Source organism: Artemia franciscana, chromosome 9 (genome assembly GCF_032884065.1).
Source record: "Artemia franciscana chromosome 9, ASM3288406v1, whole genome shotgun sequence".
Classification (NCBI taxonomy): domain Eukaryota; kingdom Metazoa; phylum Arthropoda; class Branchiopoda; order Anostraca; family Artemiidae; genus Artemia; species Artemia franciscana.
Window position 1 is genome coordinate 43,506,094 of NC_088871.1, and position 18,342 is coordinate 43,524,435.

General features: G+C 35.9%; 1 protein-coding gene across 1 annotated transcript in view; it reads right to left on the bottom strand.

The window, feature by feature from the left end:
- The window catches only part of LOC136031449 (F-box/WD repeat-containing protein 5-like), a 63,007-nt gene extending 45,769 nt beyond the window's left edge, over window positions 1-17,238 (bottom strand). Inside the window, exons 1-4 of the mRNA XM_065711047.1 lie at window positions 17,083-17,238; window positions 13,297-13,417; window positions 5,934-6,091; window positions 4,182-4,356 (exon numbers count right to left, since the gene is read on the bottom strand). Of these exons, the coding sequence (XP_065567119.1) occupies window positions 4,182-4,356; window positions 5,934-6,091; window positions 13,297-13,417; window positions 17,083-17,148 (520 nt within the window). The 5' untranslated portion in view covers window positions 17,149-17,238. The remainder of the gene's footprint in view (window positions 1-4,181; window positions 4,357-5,933; window positions 6,092-13,296; window positions 13,418-17,082) is intronic.
- Between the last annotated feature and the right edge of the window lie 1,104 nt (window positions 17,239-18,342).

Here is an 18,342-nt window from a genome sequence, read left to right on the forward strand (position 1 = left end):
GATAACACCAATGTTTTCTCAAAACAAGAACATAAATTACGCTTTACTGGAAAAACAAAACAAAAACAAATGAACGTGGATTGTCAGTTTGATATACATAAACTGATATTTATTCCTTAAAGTCTTAATATTTTTTATTTATTAAAGTAAAAAAAGTGAAAGCATTTAAAAGAAATTTGGAGATTATTTGACTTTATTTCTGGTTATTTTTGCCTGGTGGATCTCTCAAATTTCTTTTATAAACTTGTTTTGTGGAAATAGTTTTTCTTAAATTAATCTCTGTTCGTTTTTTATTGAAATAGATGTTTTCATGAAAAAAAAAATATATATTTTCGATTTTTTGTAAATTAATAAATAGTTTGGCTTGCTATTTGTATGTTAGGAGAAACTTTTTCAACGATTTTTAATCTTGACGATTTTTTAGTTGAAAGGTCCAGAAATTATGTCTTTGCCCTTGGGGCATAACTTACAACCCATATGGGGGAGTGGGCAACCAGCTCACATTTTTCCAAACACACCCAATCAAAATATTTGATAGCGACATTGTTCACCGTAGTTGAAAGGTGGTAAATTATGACTTCAACGATGACAACCCTACTCCCCCACACACCCCTGAGGACCAGGGTTGCAAGGTATGCCCTGAGGGCATATAAAGTTTTTATGGGAAGGGTGGTCATAGAAACTGGAAACTTACGGTTCAAGTTTCCTTTTAAGAGTCAAATGTGATGGATGGCAACTAACCCCCCCCCTCCTTGGTATTTTGTTTTCCGCAAATGCGTTCGATCGAAACTTTGAAATAGCCATTTTGTTACCAATAGTTCGTAGAACATATAACCATGTCTTAAGGGTAGACGCAGCCCCCCAAAGCCCAGGGGCAAGGCTTTCAGTCTTTTTGAAAAATAAAGTTCAAACATGCATATCTTTCTCTATAAAATATATATATATATATATATATATATATATATATATATATATATATATATATATATATATAGGAATGAAAGAATTGCCTAACTTACAAGCCTTAACCTGAAGACCGTGGGGAGGTGGATATCCCAAAAGACAAAATTAATGGACCTTTCGATAATGCTAAGCAAAAAAGCTGTCTTAAAATTTGAATGGATGTGTTTTGGGGAATGAAAGGCTTGTGGGGGAGGGGCTGGTTGACCTCCATACACTTTTGACTCTTAAAAATGGTACTAGATCTACCGATTTCCAATCGAACGAGCCCCATCCGATCAGGAGTTTATGCAACTATCCGTTCCATAAAAAACCTTATATGCCCAGGGCAAAAACTTACAGCCCTTGATCTGGGCTCTGGAGGGTTGCGTCCACTCGGAGGCCATTGTTATATGCTCTTTGGACTATTGTGAATAAAATGGCTATTTCACAATTGATCGGATGCATTTGGGGAAGAGAGAATGTCAGTGAGGGGGGGGGGGCTAGTTGCACTCCATCAATTTTGACTCTTAAAAGGGAACTAAAACCATACACTCACTATCAAATGAGTTTCCTCTAAACTTCACACAACCACCCTTTCCACATAAACCTTATATGCCTCCAGGGCTTAACTTACAACCCAGGTCTCCAGACTATGGGGGATTGTGTCAACCCGAAATGTCTTGTAATGTGACCTTTGGACTACTTTTGAACAAACACCTATCACAAAATTTCTATCAGATACATATGGGGAAAATAGACCATGAGGGGGGGCTATTGCCCTCCAATAATTTCGATTCTTAAAAAGAATACTAGAATTCCTAATTTCCAATCTAGTGAACCCCCATCCGAAGTTTATACCACCATCCTTTCCATTTAAAGCTTATTTGCCCCGAGGCATAACTTATAACCCTTGCCCTGAGGACCGTGGGGGGGATGTCATCTTCCAATACAAAATTACTGGACCTTTCAACTATGCTGAACAAAACGGCTATCTCAAAATCTTTAGTGGATGTATTTGGGGGAATGATGGGCATAGGGGGGGGGGGGAGGATTTAATTGCCACTGTATCACTTTGACTCTTAAAAAAGCACTCTAACTTCTTACAAGCCCAAAAAACTCAGAAGAAGCCTGTATGGCCACCTTTTGTATAAAATCTTATATACCCCAGGGCATAACTGACAAACCTTGCCCCGAGGGCTGTAGGGGGGGGGGTGTCATCCTCAAAGATATAATTCCTGGATCTTTTAACTACGCTGAACAAAATAATTGTCTCATAATTGTGATAGGATGTGTTTGGGGGAATTATGGGCGTGGGGAGGGGAGAGGGGTCAGCTGCCCTCAGATCACTGACTCTTAAAAAGAGCACTAGAATTATTGATTACCAATCCAATAAGACCTCTTCGTAGCCCATACGACCATCCTTTCTATAAAAACCGTATATGCCCTAGGGCATAACAAACAACCCTTGCCCTGAAAAATGTGGGGGGGGGCATTTACAAAGACATAATTACCAGACCTTTCAACTATGCTAAACAAAATGGCTATATCAAAATTTTGTCTGGATGTGTTTGGGGAAATGATGAGCATGGGAGGGGGTTGGTTGCCCTCCAATCACTTCTGAATATTAAAAAGGGCACTAACCCCTTTAGTTTCCAATCGAATGAGCCCTTTTAGAGTTTCTAAGACATTTCCTTCTATACGAAGTCCCCTGACCTAAAAAAAAAATACATCGTGCCAACATCACTTTTTACTTAGGTAGCGCTATTGTGCTGCCTATGACTATTTATTATAACAGAGCGTATTTTTAGCATTAAAAAGGGCAGGTCACAAACAAATAAGAAGCAAAGCGTTGACTTATTTTTCTATTTAGTAATAATTATAGAAAATCTTTAGGCCTCTTGACAAAAAAAAAATGGTTTGAATAATTTAAATTATATTATTTATAAAATTATAAAGAAAATCAAACTTAAATTATATTTTATTCGGTGAAAAAAAATTAACATACAGAAATAAACAAAGGGGCCCACGACCGCCGCGCATTCAACAAGCACAACTGACTAGGAATAAACCCTTGACTTTCATTTAATAGTTGGAAATAATTGATAAAAACATCTGCTGGCCTGGGAGTTGAACTCTAGATTCCACAGTCCCTAGACGAGGCTACCCACTCTGGACCGTCCAGCATATATGCTGATTTTTCAGAGCTTTTTATTGTAGATTTTACCGGTCCAAATAAATCAAATAATTTAGTGCCATAATTAAACACAGAATGTATTTCAAAATGGTGAAAAAAATTAATATAAAGAAACAATGAAACTGGTAATTGGAGCTGACAGTATACGAGTCCTCTTCAATAATATCTTGTGTTTAATTCATTTATAATCTGAACAGCAAACATATTTGACATCTTAACTTTGCACTACGAGAGGTGAATTCATAAGTCTTAAAAAATCATACTTTCAGCAATATGGGGCAATACATAAGTTTATCTCATAAACCAGCCATCCACTGAAAATATAACTTGTCAGGTTCCTCAGTGTATTTTTACAATCATTGGCAGTCTAATTAGTATTAGTATTTAATTAGTATTAGTATTAGTATTAGTATTAGTCTAAGTATTAGACTAATTAGTATTAGACTAATTAGTATTAGTCTAATTAGTATGAAAAGTAAAGTCATTTTTAGAGGTCGCTAGACATTATTTCATCATTTTAAATTAAAGCTCACGAACCGTTTGCTTAAAACCTATATTTTTCACCAAGGGCCACCAAAAGAAGATAAAATCTGGTAGCCTTTTCATAGGCTTCCAGTAAAGATAGGCTAGTTTTTGCGTCTTTTGGCAAATATTTTAAATTTCTAAAATTTGAGTGCTCAATGATGAAAATGTATCAAGTGCCGTATCAAGTGAGATTGAATGAGCTTGTACCTCCATAATAACAAAATCTACAGAATTATCACTAAAATATTCTTAATTTTTTACACAATCTCTAGAATAAGCTAGCGTTAAAAAAGTGCTAATATGAACTTTAATCTGGAAAGCATATCTTAGTTAGATAGCTGGCGCAAAATAAGGCCGTACAGTGTGAACATGGCCTTTTTTAACTTAAAAATATAAGGTCTATACGACCTTTAAATCCGATAAGGTTCAACTCGGTTATTTAAAAATGTTCCTACAACTAGATGACTGGACAAGCCATTAAAATAATACAAGTTCATTACAATGTGACAGGGTTATTTACCTGTTAAGGACAATACAGCGATTTCACCAGTATTAGAGTGGGACCCAAAATGAACACCAGATACCAAAAGTGATGTATCCGAGGCGTTAAATTTTGAATATTGGGTATATTTCCAACTAAAGGTCTTCATATCTTTGTAGTGCCGTATTCTGGCCGGATATCCAGCATCCCAGACCTAAAGAAAATCAACATCTATCTTATTCATGGCGCAAATAAATAATAGTCTACTGTGCTACTATCCCTTAATTGCTTAAGGCTCTTCAACAAGCCTCGTATTGCAACTGATTGTATTTATCAGGAAGCAGATTCAATTTCAACTCAACTTCTGAATACACAGCTCTCTAAGACAATCTCTAGTTATTTAAAAACTGTCAATGATATTTGGTCGGTTTATACATTAAACCCATATAATACAAACTATTTCAAGAAATTATTAATCTATATTATAGAAATTATTATATCTATTTCAAGAAGATAATTTCGACTATTTCAAAACAATTTATAAGAGCAACAGATCTATTTTGACCCTTTTAAAGATACTCAAAATTTCTTATATCATAAGGCTATAATTTTTCAGGCCACCTAAAAACTAGCACGGAGTTGAACACAAGTTGTGTAGATTATTTTCTTCCAGTTTCAAGCCTCCCTCAAATGTTTCAGGTCATCCCAAAACCAGCGAAGGTTATTCTAATATTTAAACGCCCATGTCCAAGACGCTTGGAACCCATAAAATGCAGACGCTACTTTTCTATGCTGTAAAAAAGAAAAATTTATATTTTAGCATAATTCACCAATGAACTATTTAGTCAGGATAATTTTCTGCTACTTTCCTAGGCTAGAGAAAAGGAAAGAACCTATTTCTAGCGTTCTTTAGCTACCTCACAAGAAAAACTCATAAGAGATTCCCTGAAAACTGTCTCAAGATTGATGATCCTTCCTCTATATTCAAGAAAGGATAAAAAGACATTAGTTAAGCCTATGAGTAAGAACCAACAAGATACAATAACTCCTAATTATTGAGTACAAATTTCTCAATTGTTTGTGCGTTTTTATTTACTTATTTTTCTTTTTTTTAACTGAATACTATTAATACGCTAACCATGCCTTATTATTCCAGAGAAAAAATACCGAACGCCAAATGGCAACTGATTTTTTTTTTTCAAACAATGCCACAAGTTTTGACTCTTATAAGTACCCGAACTATTTGGTTTTTCATATGATATTGACAATATCTTAACTCTTAAATTTTTTGTTTTCATGAGAGGTTTCTGGACCCAGCTTTCAGAGAAGGTGTGGCTTAGATACTCATGGTCGAATTCTTAATTAGTAAAATAAATCGATATTAACAATTCAGATCACCAATAAATCCACCAAGCTGGATTTCTTAAGAGAGCATCATCCATGGCTCCCTTACAAAAAAAAAAAAAAAAAAAAAAAAAAAAAAAAAAAAAAAAAAAAAAAAAAAAAAAAAAAAAAAAAAAAAAAAATGGATGCAGGTTTAGTCTACCATCATCACCCCCATAAAAATAATCATAGCATAGGCACTAAAATAAAGGAATAAAGCAAAAGAAACGAATATAAAATGAGTAAAAAGGTAAAATAAAGAAGCAAAAGTACAAAACAAGTAATGATGTAGAAGTAGAAACAAAGTAAAATAAGTTCTAAGTAAGTAAACAAGTGACAGAAAAAAGTAAGGTAAAAAGTAGAAGAAAAAGGAAATAGAAGTTAGACAACAAGGGAAGAAAAGCTCACCAGAACATAGCCATCCTTTGAGCAAGTAGCAAAAAATTTTCCATTATTGGAGAAAGAAACATGCAAAACCTGATTGGTGTGCTCTTTCAAGATTTCCGTCTCAACTATTGGTACATGTCTCCATAATCGTATATATTCGTCATGCCAGGATAAAGCCCCTAAAATAACACAAGAGACACGGAGAAATAATACAAGTTTTTAAGGATACGTTCTCATAGTCGTTTATATTCTTCAACCGACGGTAGTGCCCCTAAAATAATACAGAAATCACGGAGCAACAACACAAGTTTGTAAGAACTACTATCAATTATGAGCCGTCCTGGCCGAGTGGATTGGTGCGCTGAATATCAGGATCCTTTGTCTGAGAGAGCGATGGTTGGAATCCTAGTGTACCCAATTATTTAGTTTGGGAGGAGGGTCAGTGGTGTGACTCTCCAAGCTCAGCCAGAGTCGACCCAGCTCTAAATGGGTAACTGGAGAAATATGAGGAAGGTAAACAGAAAGTGTGTGCAAAAGCACAGGGTGGTTGGCCCTCAGCCCCCCATTGCACTTCCTGGCTGAAAGGCAAAGAAACGGAGATCAGCACCGCCGGTAGGGACTGTAAAGTCTAACGCCGTATTTTTTACCGTACTTTTACTTTTACTATCATTATTCTAAAAGAATTTGAATCAACAATCGATGGTTCACTTTCTAAACCGTTCATGGTTTTAATGTACTCGTCTTCTTCCTAGTATGCTCTACCTCAGTTTTGTCATGTAAAAGCAAATCATCTTAGACAAGCTCAGAACTACGAGCGGATAGGATAATTCTCCTTGCATTCATATCATCAGGGACTACAAAATAGTTGTTATCAAATTTTATATTTTAAAGCAAATAAAAAAAAAATATTTAGCTTCAAAAAATATAATGTTTACATAAAATCCAGGTTTACCTTTGGTCACACAAATTAATTGTGAAACACTAAAATGGATTTATCAGCAACACACTAAACTGCAATGCGACCCAACTCAAAGATAATGAAAAACCAAGTGGTATTTCAGGTCATTTAACATGGGAAAACAGGGATTGAAACTATTAGGGCCACTGAAAGTGTAGCGTTAAACAATTTCACTAAAAGAGACAGAAAATACTCGAAACCAAATTTTACGATTGGTATAATATTTCTATAATTGACTAATACAGTATTTAACCAGAAAATTTTTCTTTAAAGAATTATTCCAAGTTCAAACAGTCTGCAGAAAGTAGGCCTAGATTAGCTTTGGAATATATTGACAGGTTAAGTACTACTATACTACTACTAATAACTTACCGAAGCACCGAGCGGCCTGAGGCCAACACAGCTACACAAGCTCCTCCTACATCCCAAACTATTCAATGCCTCCCTCTTCAGAACCTTCCAGGAAGTTCCCAGTTCCCTTAAATCTTTCTTTAGGACATCCTCCCACCCTAACGGCAGAAGAGCTGCTCTCAGTTTCGCAGGTTAGGTAGGCTAGTTCAATTTAAGCTGGTTAGTGACAGAATTTAACTTTCTTTACCCTTTATTGCATTTTAAAGTGCCTGAAAAGCCAAGTATGCAGCAGTTTAGGATAGGCTAAAAATCGAACAAATCAAACACTAAAATGGGTTGGTGATTTTTCGTTTCAACACTAGTGCTGGTTCCCACTCTTATACGTTTCGCATAGCCTTTAGACCAGGTTGTAAATTAGCTCAATGTAAATGATCATTATCGAATCGAAGATTTCGAATTTAAGAAAATACAGTATAACAACTTTCATTACAAACAAAGTAACAACATCTATGTTCAGCTTTAAAACGAAAGTTATATGTCAGAGATGGCAAACATATAAATTCAATCATTCTAAGCTGGTAGATCAAAAACCAGGCACGCAGTGCGGATTCATCAAGGTTGGAACGAAAAGTAGTTCTTCTTCTTTTGTGAAATAGAGGCCTTGGGGTATTGACCAATTAAGTCGTTTCTTTTCTCTACAAAATATAGAGATTTATTTGGGTGCAATAATAGTTATCCATGATAGATTAAATGCGATTATTAAGTAGAAACCAGCAATATAAAAACCCGGTTTTCTCAAAACTTTACTTCTCCTTATTTTTTCTAGGGTAGTGCCAATTTTTCAGAACCGTGTTAGAATTCGTCTTTAACTATTAAGCCACCTTTTTAGTAGTAGCAGTAGTTGCGAGCAGTAGCTTTTAATGTTTCATTAATCATCTCTCTAAAACCTTGTGGTGATCTGCCAGCCTTGGTGTAAATAAAAGTGTGAATTTCTGCAACCCGTTGAAAAAGTGATGTGCCTCGAAACCACTGGTCTAAGGTTTCTGATCATGGTAATTACAATTTTATATTTTTCATTTTGACCCACAGACCTTTTAGAAAATAGAATTTGGTATCCTCTATAAACTTTTACTATTAAAATAGACTTATACAATAGTTATCATTCCTGATAAAATTTAAACGAAAATTTTTTTTTATCACTTTACAGTTTTTCAAAAGGCGTCTTAAAACTTTTACAGTTGAAAGTTCTGTTCCATCAGAATTCTAGACCAGAAGAAAACAGACTTCAGAAGCATTTGAAGAAGTTCTGTATCTTCATTTGACTCCTGCTCCAAAAATGAAATAATATTTTACTAATTTCCGAAAAACTTGAAAATTCGGTGTGTTAGTTATATGCATTTCATCAGGGTCACACTTCTTCTTTTACAAACCTTTATTTTCAGTCTTCATTGGAGATTGAAAACCAAGGCCACTTTGGGAGCTTATCATTTTTTTTCGACAAAAATGTCCAGTATGCCCGCAAAAGCGGACACACAAGCTAAACTTTCAACCCTTGGAACTCCCTCCTCCCCACCTTAAACCACCCTCTCTCCTTCTTAGCTGCGCCCGTGACTGGATATCGTGGCTTTAACCATTTGAATCTTGAATCTTTCACCCACGCAAGTGAATGCTCACTAAACAAAATTGTGCGATTCACTGTATTCTTTTTAGTTGTTTTGATAGAGGATTTATGTTCTTGAAGTCACCATATATTTAGAACATAGCTGCACTGGGTGTGTATTGAGCAACAAATATACTTTGACTTTATTTGACTCACTTGTTCTACTTTCTCAACCGTGGTCAATTTTAGCTGGTGGGTCTACCCACTAGGACTGGACAAGCAAAATTACCAGAGGAAATCTGGTACCATCTTCTGGACATGTTGGACGAAGAAATATATATATATATATATATATATATATATATATATATATATATATATATATATATATATATATATATATATATATAAGCAGATATTTTCCTTTTTCTGATTTCCAATAATGACATTGAGTCTCATATTGACCAGATGATATATATTGGTCGGGCCCTAATCTGTACTTAAATAAACATTCTAAATCTGTGCAAAACAAAACACAAATGGTTGAGGGAATTGAACTAGATTCCTAACAATCCCTTGACTTTTAATCTATTGCTAGGTTATATTGTTTTGCAGTGAGATAAGAGTGAAAAAAATGTATACAACTGAGTAATAATTTTATACCAAACCAGCATACTCTTTTGGCCTGAACGACATCATGCCAAAGATATTAGTCAGTTTCATGTTAAAGCTACAAATCAGCCAATCCAATCTTCTAATCCACCCATTCTGAAGATGGGATCAAAAATTGCCAATTATCAGTGACATATCTACAACAATGACAAGTGTGAGATTCCAAGTTTCTCCTGATTATATGAATTCCCATTGAATATACCAAAACCATTTTTTATGGCACTTGGTATTAACCAAGTGACATATAGCAGTCGCCAATTCTGTCGGTCTGTCGGTCCTGGTTTTGCTACTTTAGGCACTTCCAGGTAAGCTAGGACGATGAAATTTCACAAGCTTATCAGGGACCGGACCAGATTAAATTAGAAATAGTCGTTTTCCCGATTTGACCATCTGGGGGGGAGTGGGGGCCCGGTTAATTCGCAGAAAATAGAAAAAATTAAGTATTTTTAACTTATCAGCGGGTGATTGGATCTTAATGAAATTTGATGTTTGGAATGATATTGTGTCTCAAAGCTCTTATTTTAAATCCCGACCGGATCTGATGACATTGGGGGGAGTTGGAGGGGGAAAACCTAAAGTCCCGGTTTTGCTACTTTAGGCACTTCCAGGTAAGCTAGGACGATGAAATTTGGCAAGCGAATCAGGGACCGGACCAGATTAAATTAGAAATAGTCTTTTTCCCGATTTCACCATCTGGGGGGGGGGGAGTAGGGGCCGGTTAATTCGGAACAAATAGAAAAAATGAAGTATTTTTAACTTATGAGCGGGTGATTGGAACTTAATGAGATTTGATGTTTGGAATGATATTGTGTCTCAGAGCTCTTATTTTAAATCCCGACTGGGTCTGATGACATTGGGGGGAGTTGGAGGGGGGAAACCTAAAATCTTGGAAAACACTTAGAGTAGAGGAATCGGGATGAAACTTGATGGGAAAAATAAGCGCAAGTCCCAGATACATGATTGACATAATCGGAACTGATTTGCTCTCTTTGGGGTAGTTGGGGGGGGGGGGAGTAATTCTTAAAAATTAGAAAAATGAGGTATTTTCAACTTACGAACGGGTGATCGGATCTCAATGAAATTTGATGTTTAGAAGGATATCGTGTCTTAGAGCTCTTATTTTAAATCCCGACCGGATCTGGTGATGGGGGCGGGGAGTTGGGAGGGGGAAACCTAAAACTTGGAAAACACTTAGAGTGGAGGGATCGGGATGAAACATGGTAGGGAAAATAAACACAAGTCCTAGATAGATGATTGACATAAACGGAACGGATCCGCTCTCTTTTGGGTAGTTGGGGGGGGGGGGTATTTCTGAAAAAAAAAAATGATTTATTTTTAACTTACGAACGGGTGATCGGATCTCAATGAAATTTGATATTTAGAAGGATATCGTGGCTCAGAGCTCTTATTTTAAACCCCACCGGATCTGGTGACATTGGGGGGGGGGGGGAGTTGGGAGGGAGAAACCTAAAAATTGGAAAATACTTAGAGTGGAGGGATCGGGATGAAACTTGGTGGGGAAAAAACACGAGTCCTAGATACATGATTGACATAACCAGAACGGATCCGCTCTCTTTGGGGTAGTTGGGGGGGGGGGGTTAATTCTGAAAAATTAGAAAAAATGAGGTATTTTTAACTTACGAACGGGTGATTGGATCTCCATGAAACTTGATTTTTAGAAGGATATCGTGTCTCAAAGCTCTTATTTTAAATCCTGACCGGATCTGGTGACATTGGAGGAAGTTTGGGGTGGAGAGACCTAAAATGATGGGAAACGCTTAGATTGGAGGGATTGGGATGAAACTTGGTTGGAAAAATAAGCAGAAGTCTTGCATACGTGATTTACAAAATTGGAACGGATCCGCTCAATTGCGGGGGGGGGGGGGGGGAATTCTGAAAAATAAGAAAAATGACGTATTTTTAACTTACGAAGAAGTGATGGGATCTTCATGAAACTTCATATTTGGAAGAACCTCGTAACTCCTATATCTTATTTTAAATCTCAACCGGATTAAGCGTAATTGGGGGGGGGGGCAGTTGGGGGGACCGAAAATCTTAGAAAATACTTAAAGCGGTGAGATCAGGATGGAACTGGATGGGAAGAATAGAAACCTGTCTAAGATACGTGACTGACATAACTGGACCGGATCTGCTCTCTTTGGTCGAATTGGGGGGGGGGGGTAATTTTGAAAATTGAGGAATTTGTAACTTACGAAAGGGTGACCAGATCTTAATGAAATTTGATATTTAGAAGGATCTTGTGGTTTAAAGTTCTAATTTCAAATTCCGACCAGATCCTGTGACATTCGGGGGAGTTGGAGGGGGAACCGGAATTCTTGGAAAACATGAAAATTGGAGTATTTATATCTTACGAATAGATGATCGGATCGTAATGAAATTTGATTTTTAGAAGGAATTCATGTCTCAGAGCTCTTATTTCAAATCCCGACCAGATCTTTTGACATTGTGGGGATTTGGAGGGGGAAATCTTGGAAAAACACTTGGAGTGTAGGAATCGGGATGAAGCTTGGTGGATAGAATAAACAAATGTCCTTGATGCGTGATTGACAGAATCGTGCTGGATTCGCTCTCTTTGGGGGAGTTGGGGGGAGGGGTTCAGTGATTTGGCGAGTTCGATGCTTCTGGACGTACTAGGGCGATGAAAATTGGTAGGCGTGTCAGGGAGCTGCACAATTTGACTTGATAAAGTCGTTTTCCCAGATTCGACCATCTGGGGGGCAAAAGGGAGAGGAAAAATTAGAAAAAATTAGGTATTTATAACTTACGAGTGTGTGATCGGATCTTAATGAATTTTGATATTTAGAAGGACTTTGTGACTCAGAGCTCTTATTTTAAATCTTGACCGGCATTAAGCCTCTTATTTTCCTTTTTAAATCAATCTATTGATTCATAGAATTTTGTTAGAGCTCATACCATATGATCTCTTGACTCTTAGCTCTTCTCGCCTCGTCACAAGTGCCATATGAGCTCTTAGCTCTTGTTTATATTTCTAGATACATTTTTTTAAGCAAATATTAAGGTCAATTGCCTCAGACAGCATTGTAATTGGCACTATATATGAGCAGATAATCAACCCCTCTCTCCTAAATTTTTCCTTAAAACACAATTTTCCTTTTTTTGGCTACTATATGCAAAGGCTCACTCGCTACTAGGTCGCAGCTGCCACTGCTATCACAATTCATGCCCAGTTTTGGCTTCAATCATTTACTATGCAACCTGTTTTTCCATTTGAATTGTCAACCCAGTTGGCTGTAGCCATTAAAATACTGTTTAAACAAAGTTATTACCAAAGTAATGATATTGATTAGGCTTCAAATACATCACTCATTCTCCAGCTTGAAAAATAACCATGAATGAATTGGCTCAACAACAAGTTTCTTAAACTGCATAGACGTTTTGGAACTTCTGAATAAGAAAAATTACAAGGTTATGTTAAATATTTTACCAATACACCTAATATACTTACAAAATACTCATATATAAAATGCTAGTAAAATAGGTAAATTATATGAAACAAAGTAAAAAATCAATTTTATAGGGGACACTAATATTGTAGTAAAATAACCAATTTTACTATTCAAAACATTGTGTGCTAGTATGATCTATTAAAACTATTACATGGAAATAACAGTATTGATATAATACTTTAAAGAAATAAAAGGAGCCTAAATAGCTTAGCTTTACAAAAGGTGGCTAACTGTGTAACATTATTCAGTAAAGCATACAAAACTTTACCATAAACACCATAGAAAGACACAGTTATGGTAATTCTTATGTCATACCCTTTTTTATGCCAATTGTAGGGTCAATTTTCCAGTCCTTCAGCAGTCTTTTCTTCCAGAAATATTCATCCAAGCATAATTCTTTCCATCGTCTACATACCTTGGATACATTAGATATATCCTAAAAGAATAATATGTACTTAAAACAATTGGAAAGCAAAACAACCCCACTTAGAAACTACCCATGTGTACAGCAGTCCCAAATCCCATAAGACTGCCAAATAACTCTAAAATTGTTTTAGCTTGCACAAATGTTCAATCTCAGAAAGTATACCAATGCTGGTTATTGCAGACAGAAAGCTAGTTTATAATTGGACTATATACAAATGTCAAGAAACAAGAACATATTTTAAACTTTGAGTAACCTACAACAAACCTGATTATAACCCCTATTGAACTGATTGGTGGTATCTCACATACACCCAATAAAATGGGTAGTTCTTGATTTTTCCATGTCAAAAAGCAATTGCCTTTGTACCTTTAATTCAAATTTTAACTTAGTAATAGCAAACTAGCATTGGTTACTACTCCTTTTTTTGCCCCACTTTTTTACTGCATGACCAGAAAGCAGCTTTTACAAAAGATAGAGAATGTCAGCATAATGTGGTCAGACAGTCCAACACTATTTTTCAGTTTTTTTCTCTCTGAACATCCAAGTGTTTTGTAACATGTTTTTTTCTTCATTGCCTCATGACCTTACTGCTTATTTCTTTTCTTCTTTTTTTCATACAGGTTCCTTTTCAATAATGTTTTTTTTCTTTTGAATGTTTTTGATTTTGAGTCCTTGAAGGTCATTAGAAACTGACTTATATTTCCTGACATAACAGTACTCTCCCTGAAGTAGCAGTTGGATGATCAGTAGCATCCCAGTTGATTTTCCACTTCCTCAAGGACCAATCAACACCCAGCCTTTGTTTGAAAAAGCCAATAGATCCAGTAGTAGCTGCATATTCAGAGTTATTGTGTAAGTGGATGACATCCTTGATACTAGGAGAACAGCCTTTGGAATTGAGGAAAATTTTCAAATTTTTGATAGGGAGCATAAACATATTGGTCTTTGACTTAATAAGAGTAAGACTGAATTCCAGGTGTTCAATCACTATTCAGATTTCCTGAAAAATGTTCAGTTGGGTGAACCTGTTATTAAAGCATAAGATACACTGAAATATCTTGGTGTACCAATTGGGTCAAATCTTCAAGCCATGCATCAGCTTCTGAAAGATTTTTTTGCCAGAAAATCTAGGAATGCACATGGTTTACTAGTTGTGTTAAAGTTTAAATTTAACCACCCTATTTTAGCTAGCACTTATAGTACTTAAAGTCATCCTTAATCTTTCATTATAGTCCTAAAAATTGGGATTGAACCACATTTTTTGTACAGTCTACTCTTTCAAATATGGTAAGTTGGCCATGTAGGAAACCATCTAATAAATTTTCATTTGCTTCTTGGAGTGCCATGCTTCAGAGCCATGTTTTACCATTGTCATCACTGTACATTCCAATATTTCAATCTTGGTTTACAGACTTATCTTCCATTTCTTCCCAACCTTTTTTAACTGTGAAAAAACACCCTGAGCCTTGGCTATTCTGCTTTTGACATTTTCACTGCTCCCACCATATTTACTTATAATACTACCAACATAAGTGAAGCTGCTCACCTCTTCAATCTTTTTGTTACCCAATGTCACATTTTCTTCTTCACTTATTCCTAGCCCTAGTGACTTAGTCTTCCTAAAACTAATTTTAAAACCTATTCTAGCACCCTAAACTCACAAAAAATCTAAAAGTTCAATCATTTTGCTCATACTTTCATCTAAGATGCTTAAATCATCACCATAATCTAAGTCCAGAAGGGCTTTCCCTCTCCATTTGATTCTGTGGTCTCCCATTGCCTTTCCTTTGCTCCTTAAAACAAAGTCCATCAAGATGATCCACATGAAGGGGGATAGAACACAACCCTGCTCAATTCCTGATTTAATACAAAACCAGCTAGTAACCTCATTTCCTACTTTAACCCCAGCAGTGTTATTCTTGTACAAAGCACTAATCACTTTAATGTATTTGTCTGGTATAGCATACAAGGATAAGGCCTTTGCTAAAGCTCTTCTGTCAACAGAATTGAATGCTTGCTGATAATATATAAAACTGAGGACCAAAGGTGTTTGAAAACAAAGGCACTTATTAATTATTAACCTAAGAGTGAACAATTGGTCAATAGAGCACATGCATACCAAGCATATTCTGAGTTTTGTGCTCAATTTCTTGTTCCAACCATAGGGGTTTGCACATTTGCCCAAAAGCACACCAGACTTTGTTGGTACAAGCTTGGATCTCATTGGATGCTCCACCCTTAGTATCCATAAGTCCTCCCAAATATTTGAACTCTTGGACTCTGTCAATAGGATCTCTATTAACATGTATAAAAGAGTTGGTATGATTCTTAGTTGGTAAATATTTAGTTTCTGGAATGCTGATTGTGAAACCTGCCATATCTGCTGTAGCCACCATTCTTTTTATCATTTCTTCTGCTATCAGTGGTGAGTCAGATAGGAGAGTACTGTCATCAGTATATTTGTGGAATTGCTTAAGTTATTATGTAAACTACAAAAATATTTATGGTGTCTGAGCAATAATTTCAATATTTTAATTCAAATTAAATAAATGCCTAAAAATTTCAAAATTAGTTTTTTTTTGTTAGACAAAATCCACTTGCTACATGATTAAGCAAACAGGTTTGAATCCAACCAGTTGTATAATTTCAGTAGGAAGGCCCAAAAAAGAAAAAATTGTAATTATTACAATAGATGATTCAGTATTTGGACAAGGGATTACAACAGGAAAATGAAACTTTCAGGGATGAATCTATAGACCAAAGGATTCCCCAGGAAGGTATTTTGAAGCAACTACCTCTAATTCTCATCCCTCTAGAGGGCCCTGAGCTTTGACGACCTTTAAAAATAGCCTATTTGTGTTATAAAAGTGAAACTTTGCAAAATAGATCTTTTGCTTAATTTGATTACAACAAAACTGTTTTCAGCTTCATAACTTTGCTCAATTCCATTTTATAAGGTTTTAAAGATATGCAAATATATTTCCTAAATTTTGAAAAAAAAACACATTGATATGGCTCAAATTTCTACTCAAATAACAGGAATTGCATTTTCAGAACTAGAGGCAGAGAAAAGGCAACTAGTAACTGATAATTAAGGTAAGATGTTGTTTTGTCACAATTTCAACAGGTTAGACCTGTCATGTAGGCAAATTTCAGGGCACTCTAGAGAGAGAAGGAGTGGAGGAGGGTACTTTAAAATACCTTCCCAGGTCATACTTTAGCCTGTAGACCCTTGCCTGAAAGTTTCATTTTCCTAACCTAAACCCTTTCTGAGATAGCAAGAAGTCAATTAACTAGAAATTTACCATTTTAAAAAAGAGATTACTACAATTCAAAAACTTTATAAAAAGAAAAACCAAAACTTTGAACCTTAGTAGATATCATTGTTAGAAATCAAACTTGCTTTAATAAATAAAATATCTTTGAAAATACCACAATATGAAAAAACAGCAAATTTTTTATGATTGGAAGACAAGCATAAATGATAATTCATATATAGAAGCCTACCACATGCCAGAGCCTGGCAGCAAAGCTCATTCTAGCCCTATGAAGTTGTTGACCATCTTGCATGATGGAGTTTTATTTCTTACTTGCCTATTTGAAAAAAAAGTATATAATTGAGGGAATTAATTCCACTATGTGGAATATTAGAGTTGTATACAAAATGAGGACACCTCTATATCTATCAAGTCCAAGATCTTAATAAAAACTGCATCAGTTATATATTCCCAAGAATGCATGCGACTAATTTAAATAGTTTGCTTTTCTTTAAAGTGTTGTCATAGAGGCGATGCTGCAGTCACAATGACTGCGACTTTATTTGTCATCTTTAGACGAAAGTGACCATGTGTGGTCGAAATAAGTAATTAATCAGTGTGCACCGAAATACAATGGTTCTGACCCTTCTTTACACAATCAACATTTCGGTATGATTGGCCACACTTCTAAAATTTTGGCGACAAAATTAGACCAAACTTCGGCGTTTGGACTGAAAGTCTAATATAACAAAACCACACATCTCGTCCCCTGAGAGCGGTTTTGTCGTAACTAAGGTTTTCAAAATTCCGAGAAAAAAGACTTTTAAATTTTCACCTTTGCTGGAACTTACACGGTACAACCAATTTTCTTCGCAAATACATAAAAAAAAAGAAAAAAAATAACTAGGAGGGTCTCCTGAATATTTTTTGGTGAGTTTCTTTGCTGGCCGCCGTTTTGTTTCAAAGGAATCCTCCTCTGGACATGGTCTCGCGTAGATGGAGAGGCTTCCAAACGTTCAGTATCCCCTTTGGCCTTGTAGTACTGTTCAATCTTGGTTTCAAAATACTTCTGGTCTTGGTTGGGGATGAACTTCAGGAGATACTTGACATCTTTGATTTTCGCATCAGGTAGATCAATATTTTTGCCACAAAGTTTGGGCAAAACAAGACGTTCAACAACACGGAAAGGTGAAGTGTTGGGTCACTTTTAACCGAAGTACATTCTTGTGATATAGTAGCCATTTGCAAGTATCCAGATAAGGAAGTTTTGAACAAAACTCTCTTAGCGTTATCCTAACGGAACTCAAGTTGTTTTTCCTTTGAATTCGGTACCAACGAGCACTTGTACAGATTTGCCGGCTTTTGAAAGTCAAAGAACTTTGACTGGGTGACTTACAGGACATTCAAAGGACGTGTCTTTCTTACTTTAAGTAACTTCCTCACCAGATCTATCGGAGAAAACAAATCAAGGTGCTTTAGCCCCCACTCAATAATGTTATGTATAGCATCGACCACCTGTATAATCGAATGACCTGGTTCACAATACTTCATAACCACTTTTTCTAAGCGTGGAAATGGTTCTTAGAACATCTTGGATGGCGAAGCTTATAATTGAGTTCCGGTTCTGGGACACGCGGGAGTCCGACCAAGTAATTAACTGACAGATATCAGGGTAAG